Source organism: Schistosoma mansoni, chromosome W (genome assembly GCF_000237925.1).
Source record: "Schistosoma mansoni strain Puerto Rico chromosome W, complete genome".
Lineage (NCBI taxonomy): Eukaryota > Metazoa > Platyhelminthes > Trematoda > Strigeidida > Schistosomatidae > Schistosoma > Schistosoma mansoni.
This window is the reverse complement of record NC_031502.1, coordinates 34,223,665-34,239,635: the sequence shown is the minus strand read 5'-3', so window position 1 is coordinate 34,239,635 and position 15,971 is coordinate 34,223,665. Positions and strand designations below refer to the sequence as shown.

The 15,971-nt window shown below is 32.8% G+C and overlaps 1 protein-coding gene across 1 annotated transcript in view; it reads left to right on the top strand.

Annotated features, from left to right (window-relative positions):
- The window catches only part of Smp_157820 (putative ataxia telangiectasia mutated (atm)), a gene marked incomplete at both ends in the record, with an annotated part of 101,351 nt that overhangs the window by 63,774 nt on the left and 21,606 nt on the right, over positions 1-15,971 (top strand). The window contains 8 exons of the mRNA XM_018789461.1: positions 880-1,068; positions 3,829-4,067; positions 5,071-5,190; positions 6,281-6,472; positions 6,934-7,121; positions 8,994-9,228; positions 12,039-12,102; positions 14,278-14,421. Coding sequence (XP_018654902.1) covers positions 880-1,068; positions 3,829-4,067; positions 5,071-5,190; positions 6,281-6,472; positions 6,934-7,121; positions 8,994-9,228; positions 12,039-12,102; positions 14,278-14,421 — 1,371 coding nt within the window. The remainder of the gene's footprint in view (positions 1-879; positions 1,069-3,828; positions 4,068-5,070; positions 5,191-6,280; positions 6,473-6,933; positions 7,122-8,993; positions 9,229-12,038; positions 12,103-14,277; positions 14,422-15,971) is intronic.

Genomic DNA, 15,971 nt, shown 5'->3' with positions numbered 1-15,971 from the left:
AACATCTTTGTCTGATTAGTTTTCCTGTATTAGACTAGTAGAATATACAAGGATATCGAAACATTCTCATTAGTTTGATGTAATTTAATCAAATTTGTATGTTATTCTCAAACAAAACTACATATTTATGTTCTCTTATTCACTAAAAAACATCATTAATTTTTACTATGCTGAATAAAAAGAGATATCATTTCAAGTTAATAACAGTTGTTTTTATTTCCAGATCCAATTGCATTATTAGATCTGAAACTTATTGTTCAAACAAATAACTTATTATGATCAAATAAACTGTAACTGAATTACTTAAATATGCAGATCTTATGGTTTTATTGGTTCAACAGTATTTCAGCCTATCAACTCTTGCCATTTAATTACATAATAGTTTGTAGTTGTAAATTTTAGTGATTTATTGTTTCATGAGCATATCAACTTAGCATTTATTCAGGTCAGACATCCCCACCTATTTAGTGATCATAGAGTTTCTAAACTTAATTATATACCCCTTACTATTGGTCATTAAAATCAAGACAAATAATAAAGAATTGTCATTTTCGTATTACTGGGGTCCTAAACTAAATACTTTATTATTATACTATCTGAGTAAAGATTAGTTGGTTGGTTCATGTATTGTAATGTACAAATTAATTCAGCCCTAATGATTTCATTTTCACAGTGATACAAAGTTCTTCAGTCTTATTCACCCACTTAATAAAACCTTATAGCCCATCACTTTTTCTGTCAAACTACTTATGTATCTTTCAGCAGTTATGTTGTTCAATTTTGTTATTGGAAATCACATTCCACTAAATGTTCATTTTGATTTTTATCAGGCTGTAATGATGCTAACTGTTTTACATATTAATGTAACTCTTTCAACAGGCCCAAATTTTGGAAAATTTACCAGTGTTAACCAATAAACTCCGATTGTTTTTGGAAAATAGTTTGACAATATGTTGCAATACTACAAATTTTCAGTCATGGTTGATAGATTTCCTTATATGGTTCCTAGAATCAGGTTTAATTCAAGATGATTTTCTTACATGTATTAAACCGCTTTTACATTTTTCCGTAAGTTGGTTCTTTGTTTGATTTATCTAGCTTCGATATAAAGGATTGTTTATTTTCTTCACATGTTCTCATTGAAATCATGGTGACATTAGAAATCCGAAAACAATATACATTTTAATTTTAAAAAGATCGCCTTCAGCACGGAATGCCATGTACTATATTTTGGTAATCTTGTGTGACAATAATCTTTTTTATAAAGATGTTTTTTGAGCAATACGATACCAATGCTAACGAGAAAGACTAAATATTAAGAATATGGGTCGGAACGACAGTAAAATGGTATGCATGAAAGAATACTGGAGCTAAAGGTCTGCATTTAGTAGATAGAGAGTGAATAGATGTAGGAGGTTGTAACCAATTCTAAACCATGTCACTCAACATCTCTAATCAGATAATCTGTATCTATAACATCGAGTTATATTAACAGTCAAGGAATTCATGGGGCTGATACCACATTATGTTTTGACTCTCCCTAATATTCTTCCAACCTATTGTTACACCCGATAACAACGCACATCGGAGGTACATAACATATGTCCTAATCAGTTCAGATGATGAAATTTCACCAATTTTTCATCTTTACGTGATACCGTGCATCTTATCCCGAAATTGCTTACTCGTTCGTTCCACAATATCCGAGATATGCTTTGACGACACCTATGATCAAGAAGCTTCAATCTATCCATGTTTCCTACTTTCATAGATCATGTCCAGAGCGATAAAGAAATTTTTATCGCTTAGTATATTTGCGATTTGGTTTGTAGAGGGATATCCACCCTGCGCTACAAGTTACATAAGCTGGCTAACACCAACCGTGATTCCTGAATTTGTGCCGAGATTTCGTTATACACTAACCCTCCAAAGCTGGAGATTTCCAAGATACGTATGCTGATCAACACCCCCAGCAACTTCACTCCCCATCACTAACTCGGGAGTTGGTGCAGACCATCCTTGAAGCAACATTTTGGATTTTCAGGGACAGTAACGCATCCCAAACATAAGCTGGTATTGTTACTTAAGGAGATCAAGAAACTGCATTTTATCAGCATCTTCACCATCTGGGACTACCTCATTTGTGTATCCAAAGTCGATAAGCAAACCCTCTGGTAGGGTATTGATCCCTCGAAATTTAGTTCATGAAAAGTTATTTTTGGAGAACATGTTTGTCGAGAGTAAATAAAAATGAAGATAATGGGCAACCTTGGGAAGCACCACTTGAGGTTGGAAATTCTGATGAAATTTTGCCACAAGCTCTGATTCGACCAAATGTATTTGAGTAGGGGTTCTTCGTAAACTTTATGCACTTTTTTGATCCGCCTTTCTATGACAAACATTGCCACAGAACCTTCCGTTCATTATCAATAATTACAACTGTGGTCGGATGTCGACAAGTATGTCTGTTTTCTACGGCCGGACAAAGGTCGAGTATCAATCAATCTGTGTTCAATTCTGAAACCAACCTGGCCTTCCTGAGCACCAGACAAACGTCGGATCATTATTGAGTCTAATACATTCGACAGTATATTAGCTAACTGATTCCTTCGTGGTTACCACAAGATAATTTAAGCCCTTTCCTATTGATCAAGTCTAGGTGCAGTTCCCAAACTCTAAGTAGTATGTCATAGGTGTCTTCGAATCATTGTTCTAATATCCTGGAACAACCGAGTAATTAATGCAGTTGTTAGGAAACGGGTACTAGGTAGGAATGGCAAATCAATTGATGAAGTAGTGAAACTTCATCAGTTGAGATGGCTAGGACATGTGTTACGTATTCCCAACCACCGACTGCCCCGACGTGCGATGTTTTATGGTGTAGGGGTAGGTTGGCAGAAAGCTAGAGGTGGCCAGACCAAAACGTGGCATAAATCCATGAAGTCACTGACAAGTCGACTGAGCCATAATGGTAGGTGTAGACTACCTGGTTGGGATTCGCAAGATAATAGCATTCGATGGTTAGAGACCTTGAATGACATGGATCAAAATCGTTTGCAACGGCGAAGGTGCATCCACTCTTTGTATTCTCTAGAATTCTAATCTTTTGATTTCTTCATGTCCCTATCTTTTTTCTCTTTCCAAATTTATTTCACTAGATTGTACTCCTTCAATAACATCTCCAAACCCTAATCTTTCCGATTACTGCTTATACTCTTACTACTTCTACCACTATGGAATCTGAATCGACAAGTGCATTTCTGTGCTAATGTGGTATGGCAACTCGAACTGATGTGCGTACGTACGTACGAAGTTTTACGTTGTCGCTGACTGAAGTAGTATGTCAAGTAACTTTACTTCTAGATAAATAATAAAAGAAACTTCCAGAGTTAACCGATCACATCCTATTTTTCTTGCTTTCTTCGAGATAGGGATGGTCTTTTCAATTTCACTAAGATTTGGGGAACTTGTATTGATTCGCTATTCAGGTTATTTGGAGACAGTGGGTAATTGGAAGTAGTTAGAGATCATTTGAACTGTTCATTATAGTGTTTTACCCATCAATCTAATTTCCTGAAGTGAGAGTAGATATTGTTGTAAACGGCTAATTATTTAACTCTCATTTTCTTGTTAGTTTAGAACAACTGTCTAGTGTTACCTATCTCTACTGCCTTTTGATTGCTGTGATATCTTGATACACTTAAATGAATCAACCCAACTGAATGTGTCAATTTATGTCCGTATTACATTTCTATCGGTTTTAGATATTATTAATTATAAGTAAACTTTGAGTAATCAGTATATTGACTATTACTATTTTGCTTTCAGTATGAATCAACTGAAAAACTATGTTCATGGCTAATCGCATATTTTCTTATCAGAATCGGATCAAACAACACAGTGGATAAAAGCATGCAACAGTTTACTTCTGCTCTATGTGATGGTATCACAACTTGTTTATCACATAGTGTTAATAGTTCTCATACTGAATTACCTCGGTTTCAGAAAATATTGCTTGAAACTCTAATTGCTTTCAATCATTTTATTCAGTGGATTAAGAGATCAGGGTAACTACGATTTATTCATTTGACTTTATTTTGATACATAGAGAAACGTTTTATTAATGATTAATGAATTCAATATTTTATTTTAGCTAGGTGGGACTAATGACATCCAAAATTGTTTTCACCACACCTTAGTCAGTATACATGTGGTTAATATTTAGATGTTATAGTTACCTAACGTTTTTGTGTAGAGAGTTGATTTGGTAATCGAAGCTGAACTTTCGATAATAAGGTTACAGTTTTGAATATAGCCCCATTTAATGACTTCTTGAAAACTGAGCACTGTCATTAGTCATTCGATCTGAAAGGTGACTCGAAGCTAGTATACATGAGCCTGTATTTAGTCACTGAGTAGTTGCGTAACTCTAATTTTTTAGTGAGATATACTGTGAGTGTTTTTAGATTTAAAAAAATCTATCTTCGTGATTCAGTCATTACCTCTTGTTTCATTTCACTAAAGATACGTTTTATAAACACCGCATTCTTACGAAACATCGAGTGACAAATTTAAAACTAACTCAAAATATATTTGATTCAAAATCACTAAGTTGTAGTCATAGAATAAAGATTTGAGATAATTAAACAACGATTACTGTATACTTAGTGTAATGGGAATATTACTCAATTTCATACTTGACACCGCTAACTGACTTTACTTGAAGACTATTCAAAACCAGGAAGCAATAAATAGTTTTGTCCTAGGATAAGACTCTGACAGCACTCATCCACTATTCCACCAACTACGGAACTAGTGACTTTGGACCTCGCAGTGACCTAGATGTTCAAAGTTTAAGTGCTTGCAATGGATCCATATCACTTGGGAATCCCATACTATGTCAAAACAGCTATCTAGTGCTTCCCAGTTTTTAGCAGTTGTTTAACATAGTAAACTAAAATTCTTGTACACATACATTTCTTTACTGTAATGGTAACAGAAATAACTTATTGTTTTTCGTTTGTTTTGTTTCGGGCTTTGTTAAGTAATTTTTATCAATTGATTATCTAGAGAAAATATAACTTTAAATCCTTCAATAACTATCAATTGGTTGTGTGCTGCTGATCGAGCTACTACCCTCAAGAGACCTCAAGAAGCTCGTTTATTTCTGGAATTAGCCTGGTTATCAGAGTAAGTTAGTTTTAATTGACATCTCTAACTGTTGAGACCATAAATAATGGGGAATCTTTAAACGATGCTAAAATGAACTTGGGAAAATTCAACCACTTAGTAGGATCAAAAAGGGGTTATTAATTAATATGAGGTAATAGGATTATGATTTAGAGATATAAGTTAGAGTTATCAATTAGTTTTCTTCAAAAACTAATAACTATAATAAAATACTATTTAACCATATAGATGATTGGATTTCGCGCCAAAATTCAAGATTTACTATCGGATACCTCATTGGTTCATTTATAAATTATAATCTTACCGTTAAACTTTAATTAAGTACGCTGATTAATCCTATAAACTGTAATCTCTTTGCCTTTATCAAATTCCGTTAGTGTATGTACCATTACATTTAGCAGCATGTTGTCATATGTTTCTAGCCTAAAGAATTCTCACATTCTATTGAAGTAATCTGTGATAAAAGTCACTAACTTCTTCACTGAATATAATACTGATTCTTCGTTTGTGTTTGTTCATGCTTACTTATTCCAAACCTTTGGTACATTGAAATTCAAGTGAAAAGTCCACAAGTTTTGTTTCTTGACTACTTAAGTTATATGAATATTTTCATTATATCGTTATCTTATAAAGCCTTTATTATTCGTCACCATTCAGAAAAAAATCTTTAAAAAAGTCAGTTCAATGCTCAGTTTTTCAAGCGAACTAATCCACTTGCTTTCCATAAAAACTATAATTTATGGACGACCTAAATTCGCGACTAAAGTGGCTTTGAGAGACTTCAACCACTTAAAAGTATCAGAATAGGTTTATAAATTAGTGTGATGAATCAATATTACGGATTAGAGCTAAGGTTTACATCACAAACTGACATCAGCTGTAATGCCAACGTGCTACTTAGACATCTGAATGGATGAATTTCGCGCGAAAATCTAAGTGCTTCTCTCTTAGATCCGATTCATCCATCCACAAATTATAGTTCCACCATCAAACGAATATAAAATTTTGTTATTATCAATTTTTCTATGTATATTGTTCTATAGAGAGAGAGATATTTGACTTTTTAATAAACTCTACATCTTTAATCTAGTAATTGTCCTGATGACTGGATTACAACTAATGAAGTAACTTATCGTATCTGGGTTAATCTTTGTCGTTTATCGGGAGATTTAATGGGTTTAATTGCATCTCAGACAAGTTTTCTAACCTGGAATAATTCTGGACAATCTTCTAAAGAGAAATCTGCACATTTTGACGTTCATCCTCTTTTAGATAAGACAAAGTACGTAAAAATGTGTGAAAATTTTCAACTTGGCAAATTGCTTTTTTTATTTTCCATTTGAAGATACACAGGATTTTCTTCCTTTAAATCAATAAATATGATAACCAGTTATTGATTCAATTAGTTTGTGGACTATCTTATGTGATAATTCCTTTCCTATCTGGGGCATATAGTTTTGTATTCGCTAACATCATGTGTTAGTATTAGAGTCAATATAGAAAACATTAACACCAGGTAGTGCTCAGAGTATTACAGTTATTCCATATTTCTCTTATAACGAGTATTCATATCCATTCAACGTAGATCTAGGAATTTCCATGAAAAATCACACTTTTTTAAATATAGGCCTAATTTAAGTGAAAGGTTCAAAAATTTCAACAAATCAATTTCAAACACCAATCATTTGTTACTACTTTTTTTCTTTTTTTTTAAATGCATCGTTTATTCATTTATGTATGCAGGTTAGCTGTTCATGAATTATTGGGCAATTGGTCTTATTTGCTTAGTTGTTATGATAAGTATGATCTAAATGAAGAGCTGGATTCTTCATCAAATAATGTACATTCTAAATTGGCTTCATGCTTACAACGCTTGGGTGCTAATCGACTTTTTGAAAAATTCAGTCTTAATGAGTCGATAGACTTAACAGGTAATTATAGGTTATATATATGGCTGTCAATCCGCAAAGTTTGGTTAGAATTTAAATTTATTATTTGTCAGTAATTACTATTATTTATTAATTATTTTTGTTGTTGAGATTCCAATTCAATTCGTATAGAATATCAATGAATTATTGCGCAGTCAATATATATATATTGTAGTATTGGTTGTTATGTTAAGCCCATACACTTCATTCTAGCTTCTGGCCAAGCCGATTCGCTTGTCCATTATGAGTCATATTTTGATCTTGTTAATTATTCGCTTATTAACCTTGACTATATTTTTATATGAGCGTATATGTGTATCCTTCGTATCCTATTCATCATATGTCTGTCATTCATTTTTGTGTGACTATAAATATTGAATAATGCTTGCTCATAGTGAGTTGACCTCCCAGCCATCTCCACTGCATGTCATTTTCGCTTCGTTCGCTTTTATTCGCTTCATCGCTCTGATTCCCTGGCCTGATCAATGAGTGTAGAAGATATTCGTATTCTCAATCCATTCTCGTATTTGACTTATTTAACTCCGTTATTCACTAACGCGGATAAGGTCATTTATTACATACGAGGATAGACAGTATGTACGATCAAAAAGGAATCAGATTTAAACTACTACAACAATATATATATAATGCGGCATTAGGTTTCCATTTCAAAATTTCGCTCTACATACTTCATTTTAGATAGCTGAACAGTGTCATTAACCTTCAGATAAACCTGGGTACAAAAACCTCTATCCTAACATTGGCTGAGCACTAAGTAATAAACTATGTCTTGTTTGTTTATTCCTTATCGCTTATCGGATTCTATCTGCCATGTTACAATATAACCACTAGTTTAATGGTTCTACATTGTATCTGATATGTTCACCGCGATAGTTGTAAATGTATACATAAGATGAACGTATTTTATGTAGTTACATAAGAATTTGATATCGATTACTAATTATTTTTGGGTTGCATGTCATTGTTGATAATCTTCGGATTTTTACAGAGGATACCTATAAAATCATGAAAACAGGTTTCTGAGTAATTTAATTTTTTGTGTGAGAGATTAGTGATTATAATACTTGAATTTAAACCACTAATCTACGCGTTTGAACTCTGCTGTTCCTACGCACTTCCATCTGGCTTGGTGGGTATTACATCACTAGATATTGGCAGAACAAACTGACATAAATTCGAATGAAAAGTAAGGGTTTTAAACATTCGAAACTTTCTTCCCTGACGCACTTGTTATAAAAAATCTTTCAGAATGGATAATTTGGTTAGAGAGTAAGGTATAATACTGTGTAGATAAGACAGGGTAATAATCATTTGTAAAAAAGCATAAATAAAACACTAACCATAATTAGAGCAAACCTTTTAGGTGAATGGAGGTAGTCGGCAGTAAATCCTGGAATAACACGAAACCTAGATCCATAGTTTTTTACCGAGAATCTTCGACTACCTAACATAAAAATTGAATTATGTACACTAGTGGCCACACTGCAATTCGATCGATAGAATTTGACCAACATTAATAACAAGACAAATATGGTATCGGTTACTACTCGGTTGTCGATCAGTGTGTATATCTCAATCCTAGAAGAAATAATCCCTTAAAACTCAATAAATATTAATAATGAATATAAGATTTTCACGTTTGGTATAAATTTACAATTATTACATCCAATAAATAGTATGTTATGCATAATTTACAACGAATCAAGTTGTTTTAAATATAATTACCGTAGTTAAACATCCCATTACAAACGCATTTAATTCAATCCCAATAGTTAACTTCTTAGAAAGTCTTATAATCAATCGTACATATTACACTTATTGTATTCTGTTCTTCTTATCTATGCTCTATAATAGCTAGTAAACAGTCGGATTTAACATTAAAAGAACTACGATCAGCCGCTGCATGGCGCCTAAACCAATGGGATAACAAATTAAATGATATATCTAATTTAGATTATTCATATTCCCATTCAATTTGTCCACCTACAGATTGGAAGGATTGTGGTTTAGAAACTTCTTTTTATTGGCTTTTACGAGCCGCTTCACAATCGGATTGGTGTAGAGTATCAGAAATAGCTACTGCTCAAAGGTATATGGTTCATTAAATTTTTTTGCATGAATTGTTTATTTCCTAATTTTATTCAAAGCTCTTTACTTAAAGTTTGTTCAAATCCTTCAAGTATACTTATTCGAAAATCCGATACATACTTCTTTATGAATATTATTACTTTTATTAAATCTGTAGCAGGAGCATTCAACCTTGAATAATCAACATCGTTATTTGAATCAGAGACGATGTCTCTTTAATCCAAGTAAATTAATGAATAATCTTTTTGTATGTGAAGTCCTGAATTGAAAGTTCAGTAGAGAACACCGATTGCTTCTTATTAAGAAGTCCTTCATTGGAAAGAAATATTTATCTATTTTAAACTAATGAAGTTCGTCGTTAAATGATATTGAAGAAATTCATGATATTTTTAAAATGTTATTCATAAAATTATGTCAAACAATTGAGATTTCAGCCAATAGGTTGAATATTTGAACTCTGTCCTACCTACTTCATTTTAGGCAGATGAGTTATGCCATTAAACCATACACAAACAGTTTACGTCGTTCGTGTTATCACTGTTATTATTTAGCCAGAAATTTTAACTTATGAGCATATGTAGCCTATTTTATAGATAGAATTCTTTTGGCACTAACAGTATATCACAGTTACCGTTGTCATTATATTAGATTGTCATGAGATAACATACGTTTCCGTGAATTTGTAGCTCTTCTATTTTTTTTAATGTTCATTATATGTGTGGTACTAAGTATTTTCAGGTATTTTTCCTTTCATTTAATAAGTGAGTGGTACATTTTAAGAGTATAGTTCTCACTGTTTTCATTTCAGACTTGAACTTTTAATTTGTTTGCTTTTTTATTCAACAAGTTGACAATAGCCCCCCAAATGGCCTGGTACGGCCGAGAGTGGGAAGAGTCTGTTCTCCCTTTCAAAATGCTCTCGCATGACTACGCGTATAAAGCCTCTGTCAGGGAAGTCCTACTCACTGCCTTCTTTTGGCGCAGCGTTGTCTACGAAATTGAGAGGACGAAGAGCGATTGTCCAGCTCTTTAACCAGGTTGGTGGATACGGAAAATCCGCCTAGAAGCGTTGGAAAACCCTGATTCCAAACTACTGGTGCTTATGGGCTCCAGTATCCTGAAGGAACAAATGGTATATGAACCTATTATTGGTCACCGGCTATCATGGGACTACATCTCCTAACGTTGCTTCACTACTTTGTGGATTAGAACTCTAGGTCAAAGGCTCTGACAGTAACCCCTAAGTAAACCACCTGCTTCGATTTGGGAACCCGAATAGTACTCCAGCTCTCACACAAATCGAATGACCAAGTGTGACACATATATATTTAGTGCCTCCTTGTACCAACGTTTATATGTCTACATAAATAAAATGAATGTGAAAATTTTCAGAAACGCTGAGTATTACACTTTTATTGGATACTGAAAAAGACGGCGAGACTATAATTTATGGACGAGCCAATCAGAAGAGTCTGGGGGATTTCAAGGTCACGGCGCCGATTTCAGCACCTGGTGCTCATGTACGTTCGGTTCACAGAGCATTTTAGAGAAGGCTTGATAGTTAAGCGGCTAAAATAAGTGACATAACTAAGAAGTTCCTTTATTTGAAATTGCAGTGATCAAATGACTTGTAGACCTTGTGTAGACTACCGTGATGTCCTTCGATGTAACATATTTTGAAGGAAGACGTTTGCTAGAATAGGAACTTTTTTCGCTCGATCCAGATTGAGACTAAGGCATATTATAATAATTGCCGCAATTTGTGTAATAAAAGCACCAGTAGCATTGACTGCAATATTCGCAGATGTTACTGAAGTTTCGGCTGTTCAGTGGTATGAGTATTGTAGAGATATATGCGTAATAAAAATGACAAGCCAGAGTGCACGCAAACAATATTAAAGCTATGTGGTGGAGATTTCGAAGGGTATTCGCGACCTTATCATGACTCCAGAGATTGACTATTATGGAGCCATATGGATGAGTCCCTCTACCGTCTGAGTTACGATTTTAGAACCTTCGAACCTACTTCTAACCCTGACAAGTTTTTGAACCATGTAAAAATGTGTATCCATTTTGATTTTTGGATTTTGTAAAATATATTTTTATTCTATACCAACTGTTTCCTGATTGGTTAATATTTCTCAAGGTCACTTAAGATTCATTCAAAGGTCGTCCATAAATTATAGTCCCGCCAATAAAACAATAAAAGAATGATTAAACCTCATCTTATTTTCATCATTAAAAATTTTTTTTACTTTCAATATTATTTCTTTTTTCTAGTGAATGTTTTATACAAGAATTATATTCAGATACAATACAATTTATTTCTTCTGATCAATTAATTATATATGGACAAAAAATTAATTTTTTAAATATATTAAATCAATTAAGTAATCATTTAACACATGAAATTAATCCAAATTATTGTTTACAATTAATATTAAATTTATTTAATTATTCATTCAATTCAATTCATTATATAACAACTATACAATATAATCAATTTAATCAATTAATATTTAATAAATTAGAACCATTTCTTACATTATCAACTAAATTTATACAAATTATATTATTAAAAAAAAATATATTTATTAATTCTATTAAAAATCAATTAGAAAATTTATTAATTTTTACATTAATTTATTTTACTGAATTAATAACAATTCAATCATCAAATATTTATTATATAAAAAATTGGTTAAATAATGCTATTTATTGTCAAAAATTATTTATAAATAATTATTTAAATAATTTAAATTATCATTGGCAAAATTTAAAATTTATAAAACTTCAATCATATTTAGAAAGAGAACAAGGTGATTATGATTTATCTATTAGTAGATTACAATCTGGTTTACAAATTGTTAATGAAGTAAGTATCATTGTATTTCTTTTCTTTTTTCTTTATTTTAAATGAATAATAGTTTTTACAAATAATAATCAGTCCGTCAGATACATCGTAGGACCAGGCACACTTATGCATCGGTACAAGTTGTCATACCTCATTAGCACAACAATATGAACACCGAATTCATAGAAGTAGTTAATTCAATGTTAGTAACATATAAAAGAAAGATTGTATATAAGGATATTGTACAGGAAGAAAGAAAGATATGAAGCAATTTTAATCTTGCAGTTTAAGGGAAGACAGCGAGTGTATACACCTATTCCGCTGTGATCGATTTTGAACCATGTCACCTAGAGTCTCCAACCATTGGTTGGACTCCGATCAAGTAGTCTGCATCTACCGACATGGCTCAGACTAGAAGTTAGTGACTTCAAACACTGATTCCACATTTGGGTTTAGCTTCCCCTAACTCTCTTCCAACTATCCCCAATACTAGTCAGCATTGCGCATCGTGGCAATCGTTATTCAGGCATATGTAACACGTGGCCCAACCATCTCAGTTGATGAAGATTCACAACCTCATCAATTAATTTATCATCATTCCCTAATACCCTGTGTCTAACCTCACTATTACATGCCCGGTGATCCCAGGAGATGTTAGCAATATTTCTAAGGTATCTGTAGTCAAATACTAGTAACTTACGAGCACCTTCTACCCTTAATGGTCACATTTCGCGGCGGTAAATTAGAACAGAATGGACTGCTGCGCAGTATACCCGTCCCTTAATTGATAGACGGATATCTCGCCTTCGCCGTAAGTTGGAAAATAATAATATAGTTTATATCGCAGACTGTTCTTAGTTAAGCAAATATTGAAAATCAGGAAGCACTAAACAGTTCGTTCATCTTAGTAGGAAACTTCTCAGGAGTGGACATGCATGACCCCACCCAGGCTCGAACCCAAAGTCATCGGTTTTGGGTGCAAGTGCTTATCATCCAGACCACTGGGGTGGAATCCAATAATGTATATGTCTTACTTCAATCCATTCTCGATATTGTGCAACTATCTCCCAATGCCGTTAGTAAGTAACTTCATCACACTTGATATCCTTTAGTTCTACTGCCTCTAAAAGTTAGTCATCATTGATCACATGACTATGATTATTGTAAAAGGTTTTTGAAGATTGTTGAGTTTCATAGTTTACATTATGGATTGATCTAAAACAACCATTAATCAATCCATGGTATAAATTTTAAAATTCAACAATCTCCACAAACTTGTAGTAATATTAGTAATTGTTATTATTACGTTAGTAAATGCAATCACAGAAAAACTTATATAAGCGAACATTATTGTTTTCACTTGGATCGTTATCACCGTGGGAACCTTTAGTAGTTTATAATCACAGTTGTTATTCACATCAATACAATTAAATTGTTTTGGTTGTAATGTGATCTTCATTTGAAATCTTAACATTTTAGCCCTGTCGAATACCAGTTAGACTTAAAGCTTTGTAATATAAGTGAAAGTTCTGTTTAATGTAATTCGTGATTGCGATCTGTTGTGGGACAGCAATTGTAGTTGTTATTTTCAAAATGACTATGAGATAACTACACCTTAATCGATGCTTTCATGAACTCATTTTATTTAGATTGAGTATTAATCCCGTCAAGTTTATTCAATCCGATTAATTTTGAAATGGTTTTCATAGTACTAAATGAAAAACAAATGGTTGTGATTCTCAAAAAGTCTTAGTGATTATACATACATTTTACTATTTTAGATTGCTTATCTGACCATTCATAAATAACCAAGATTGTATCTGTCAACCGTCGTATTTAGTCATTCAATAATCTACCTTTGAGTAATTGAGGCATACAACTCTTAGTCTTTGTGATCAGCACATGATGTAAAAATTACAGTTCTCTTATCGGTTCATGTAACAGGTTGAAAATCGCATTGATTGTATGAAGTCAGCATCTTAAGTTGAAATAGTCTGTAAAACACCGATTTCATTGTTAGTAAAACAGTATTATAAACACATAATACATTATTACTTATTATAAACTTAATGATGAATATAACTTTTGAATTAATGTCTTGTTCTGTTGATTTGTTGTTCTTATTTCTTTTAATTTTAATGTTCACTTCATTTTGCAATTTCATCCTTTCTATTCATAATGAAATTGTATATTTAGGTGATAGAACAAACGGATAAATCATCTGAACATTTAGATGGTTATATTAACTGTTATATTCATGGTATAACTGTTTTATGTAATTGGTTATATGAATCTCGAACAAAAAGTGCCGCTGATCTCTTGCTCAACTATATCAACCCTGTAAGTTATTCATGTTCCATATAAATATTTACTCTTTGACATTTTCCTTCTTTTTTCGTATCTTATAATTAATTCTATGAGTTTTAATATACTGGCTGTCTTCGATTGCATTATCAGATCTCGTTCATTTTACAGTCTGTAAATGTGATAAAACCATTAGCGATGAAAACAACTCATCAGTATTTTGCTGGATATATATTTAGAAATGAAATTTGATTTTTGGTATTCTTAGTGACTGGTATTAATCATTTAACCTATTGCAATGAAGTAGAATCGACTGGCGATAATCTTGACTTTAAATAAGTGGAATACTGTTCAATCGACTGAGATGGTTAGGATATGTATTGCGTATGTCCATCCACCGACTACTTCGAGTTGCGATCACGGCTGTTGTAGGAATAAGCTAGAGGAAACTAGGGGCTGCCAAACCAAGATGTGGCATCAGTTCATGAAGACACTGACTGTTAAGCTGAGTCATGTAAGTAGGTGCAGACAAATTGATTGGGGTCTGTATGATTATCATAAACAATGGTTAGAGATGTTACGTTACATCACTCAAAACCGTTCGCCCTGGCGCAGACGCATTCACTCACTATTTTCCCTTAGATTTTAAGTTTCCAAATTCATTATAAAGTTTTTTTATTTCATATACTTAAACTTGTTAAATCGTATTTTCGATGCCTAATCTGTTCTATTGCCACCAACAGTGTTACCAGCTCTACTGCTGTGAGATTTACCCTAACAGTCCCATCTATCTGTTCTAATGAAGTGTGATAACCCAATGTACACATGTGCCAGGCTCCACGTTGCGTGCCAACGTCCGAATTTTAATATTAAGGTCTTCCTAATTGTTGTGAGCGGTACTGAACTACTAGTGTATATCACTGGTATACCGCAGAGAGTTTTGTTGTGTATATTCGAATTTATGAAACAATCAAAGGCAATAAACGACTTAACTTATAAGATGGAAGTACAAAATTATCAATTTACTCAAGAGTTTTTACATGATCATAGTATAACTTTTTATTCTTATAAAACAGCTCACCCAATAATTGTATAGAATGAAACACACAACCAGAAAGCATTCAAGACTAGTTTCAATTTAGAATTATACTTCTGAGTTCTACCCTTGTTTTTTATAATAAAATATGATATGGATACTTTCACTGTGATTAGTAAAAGTTGAATCTATGTTACTTGAATATCTTACTAATGTGACGAAGATTTTAATGTCATTTGTACAATTGCTGAGATTTATGGAGGGTCGTTTTGTCCTGCTTTTGAAAAAACCTAATTGTGACCATTGTCATATTCTCTTGCATGTTTTCTAACCAGAAACTCCTTCCTCAAAGCATTGACTCACTTGTTAAACTATCAGGGTTGAGTTTCGAGTCGCGCTTCACCTAATTTAGTGTTAGTCTTACTAACCATCTCTCATAGCTCAGAATTGAAGATACTAGTATGTACCTACCAACTGAAATACACTAAATTTTCTAATTCCAAAAGTAGTACTTATAGAGTCTTCAATATTTTTTATACATCCTTTCATG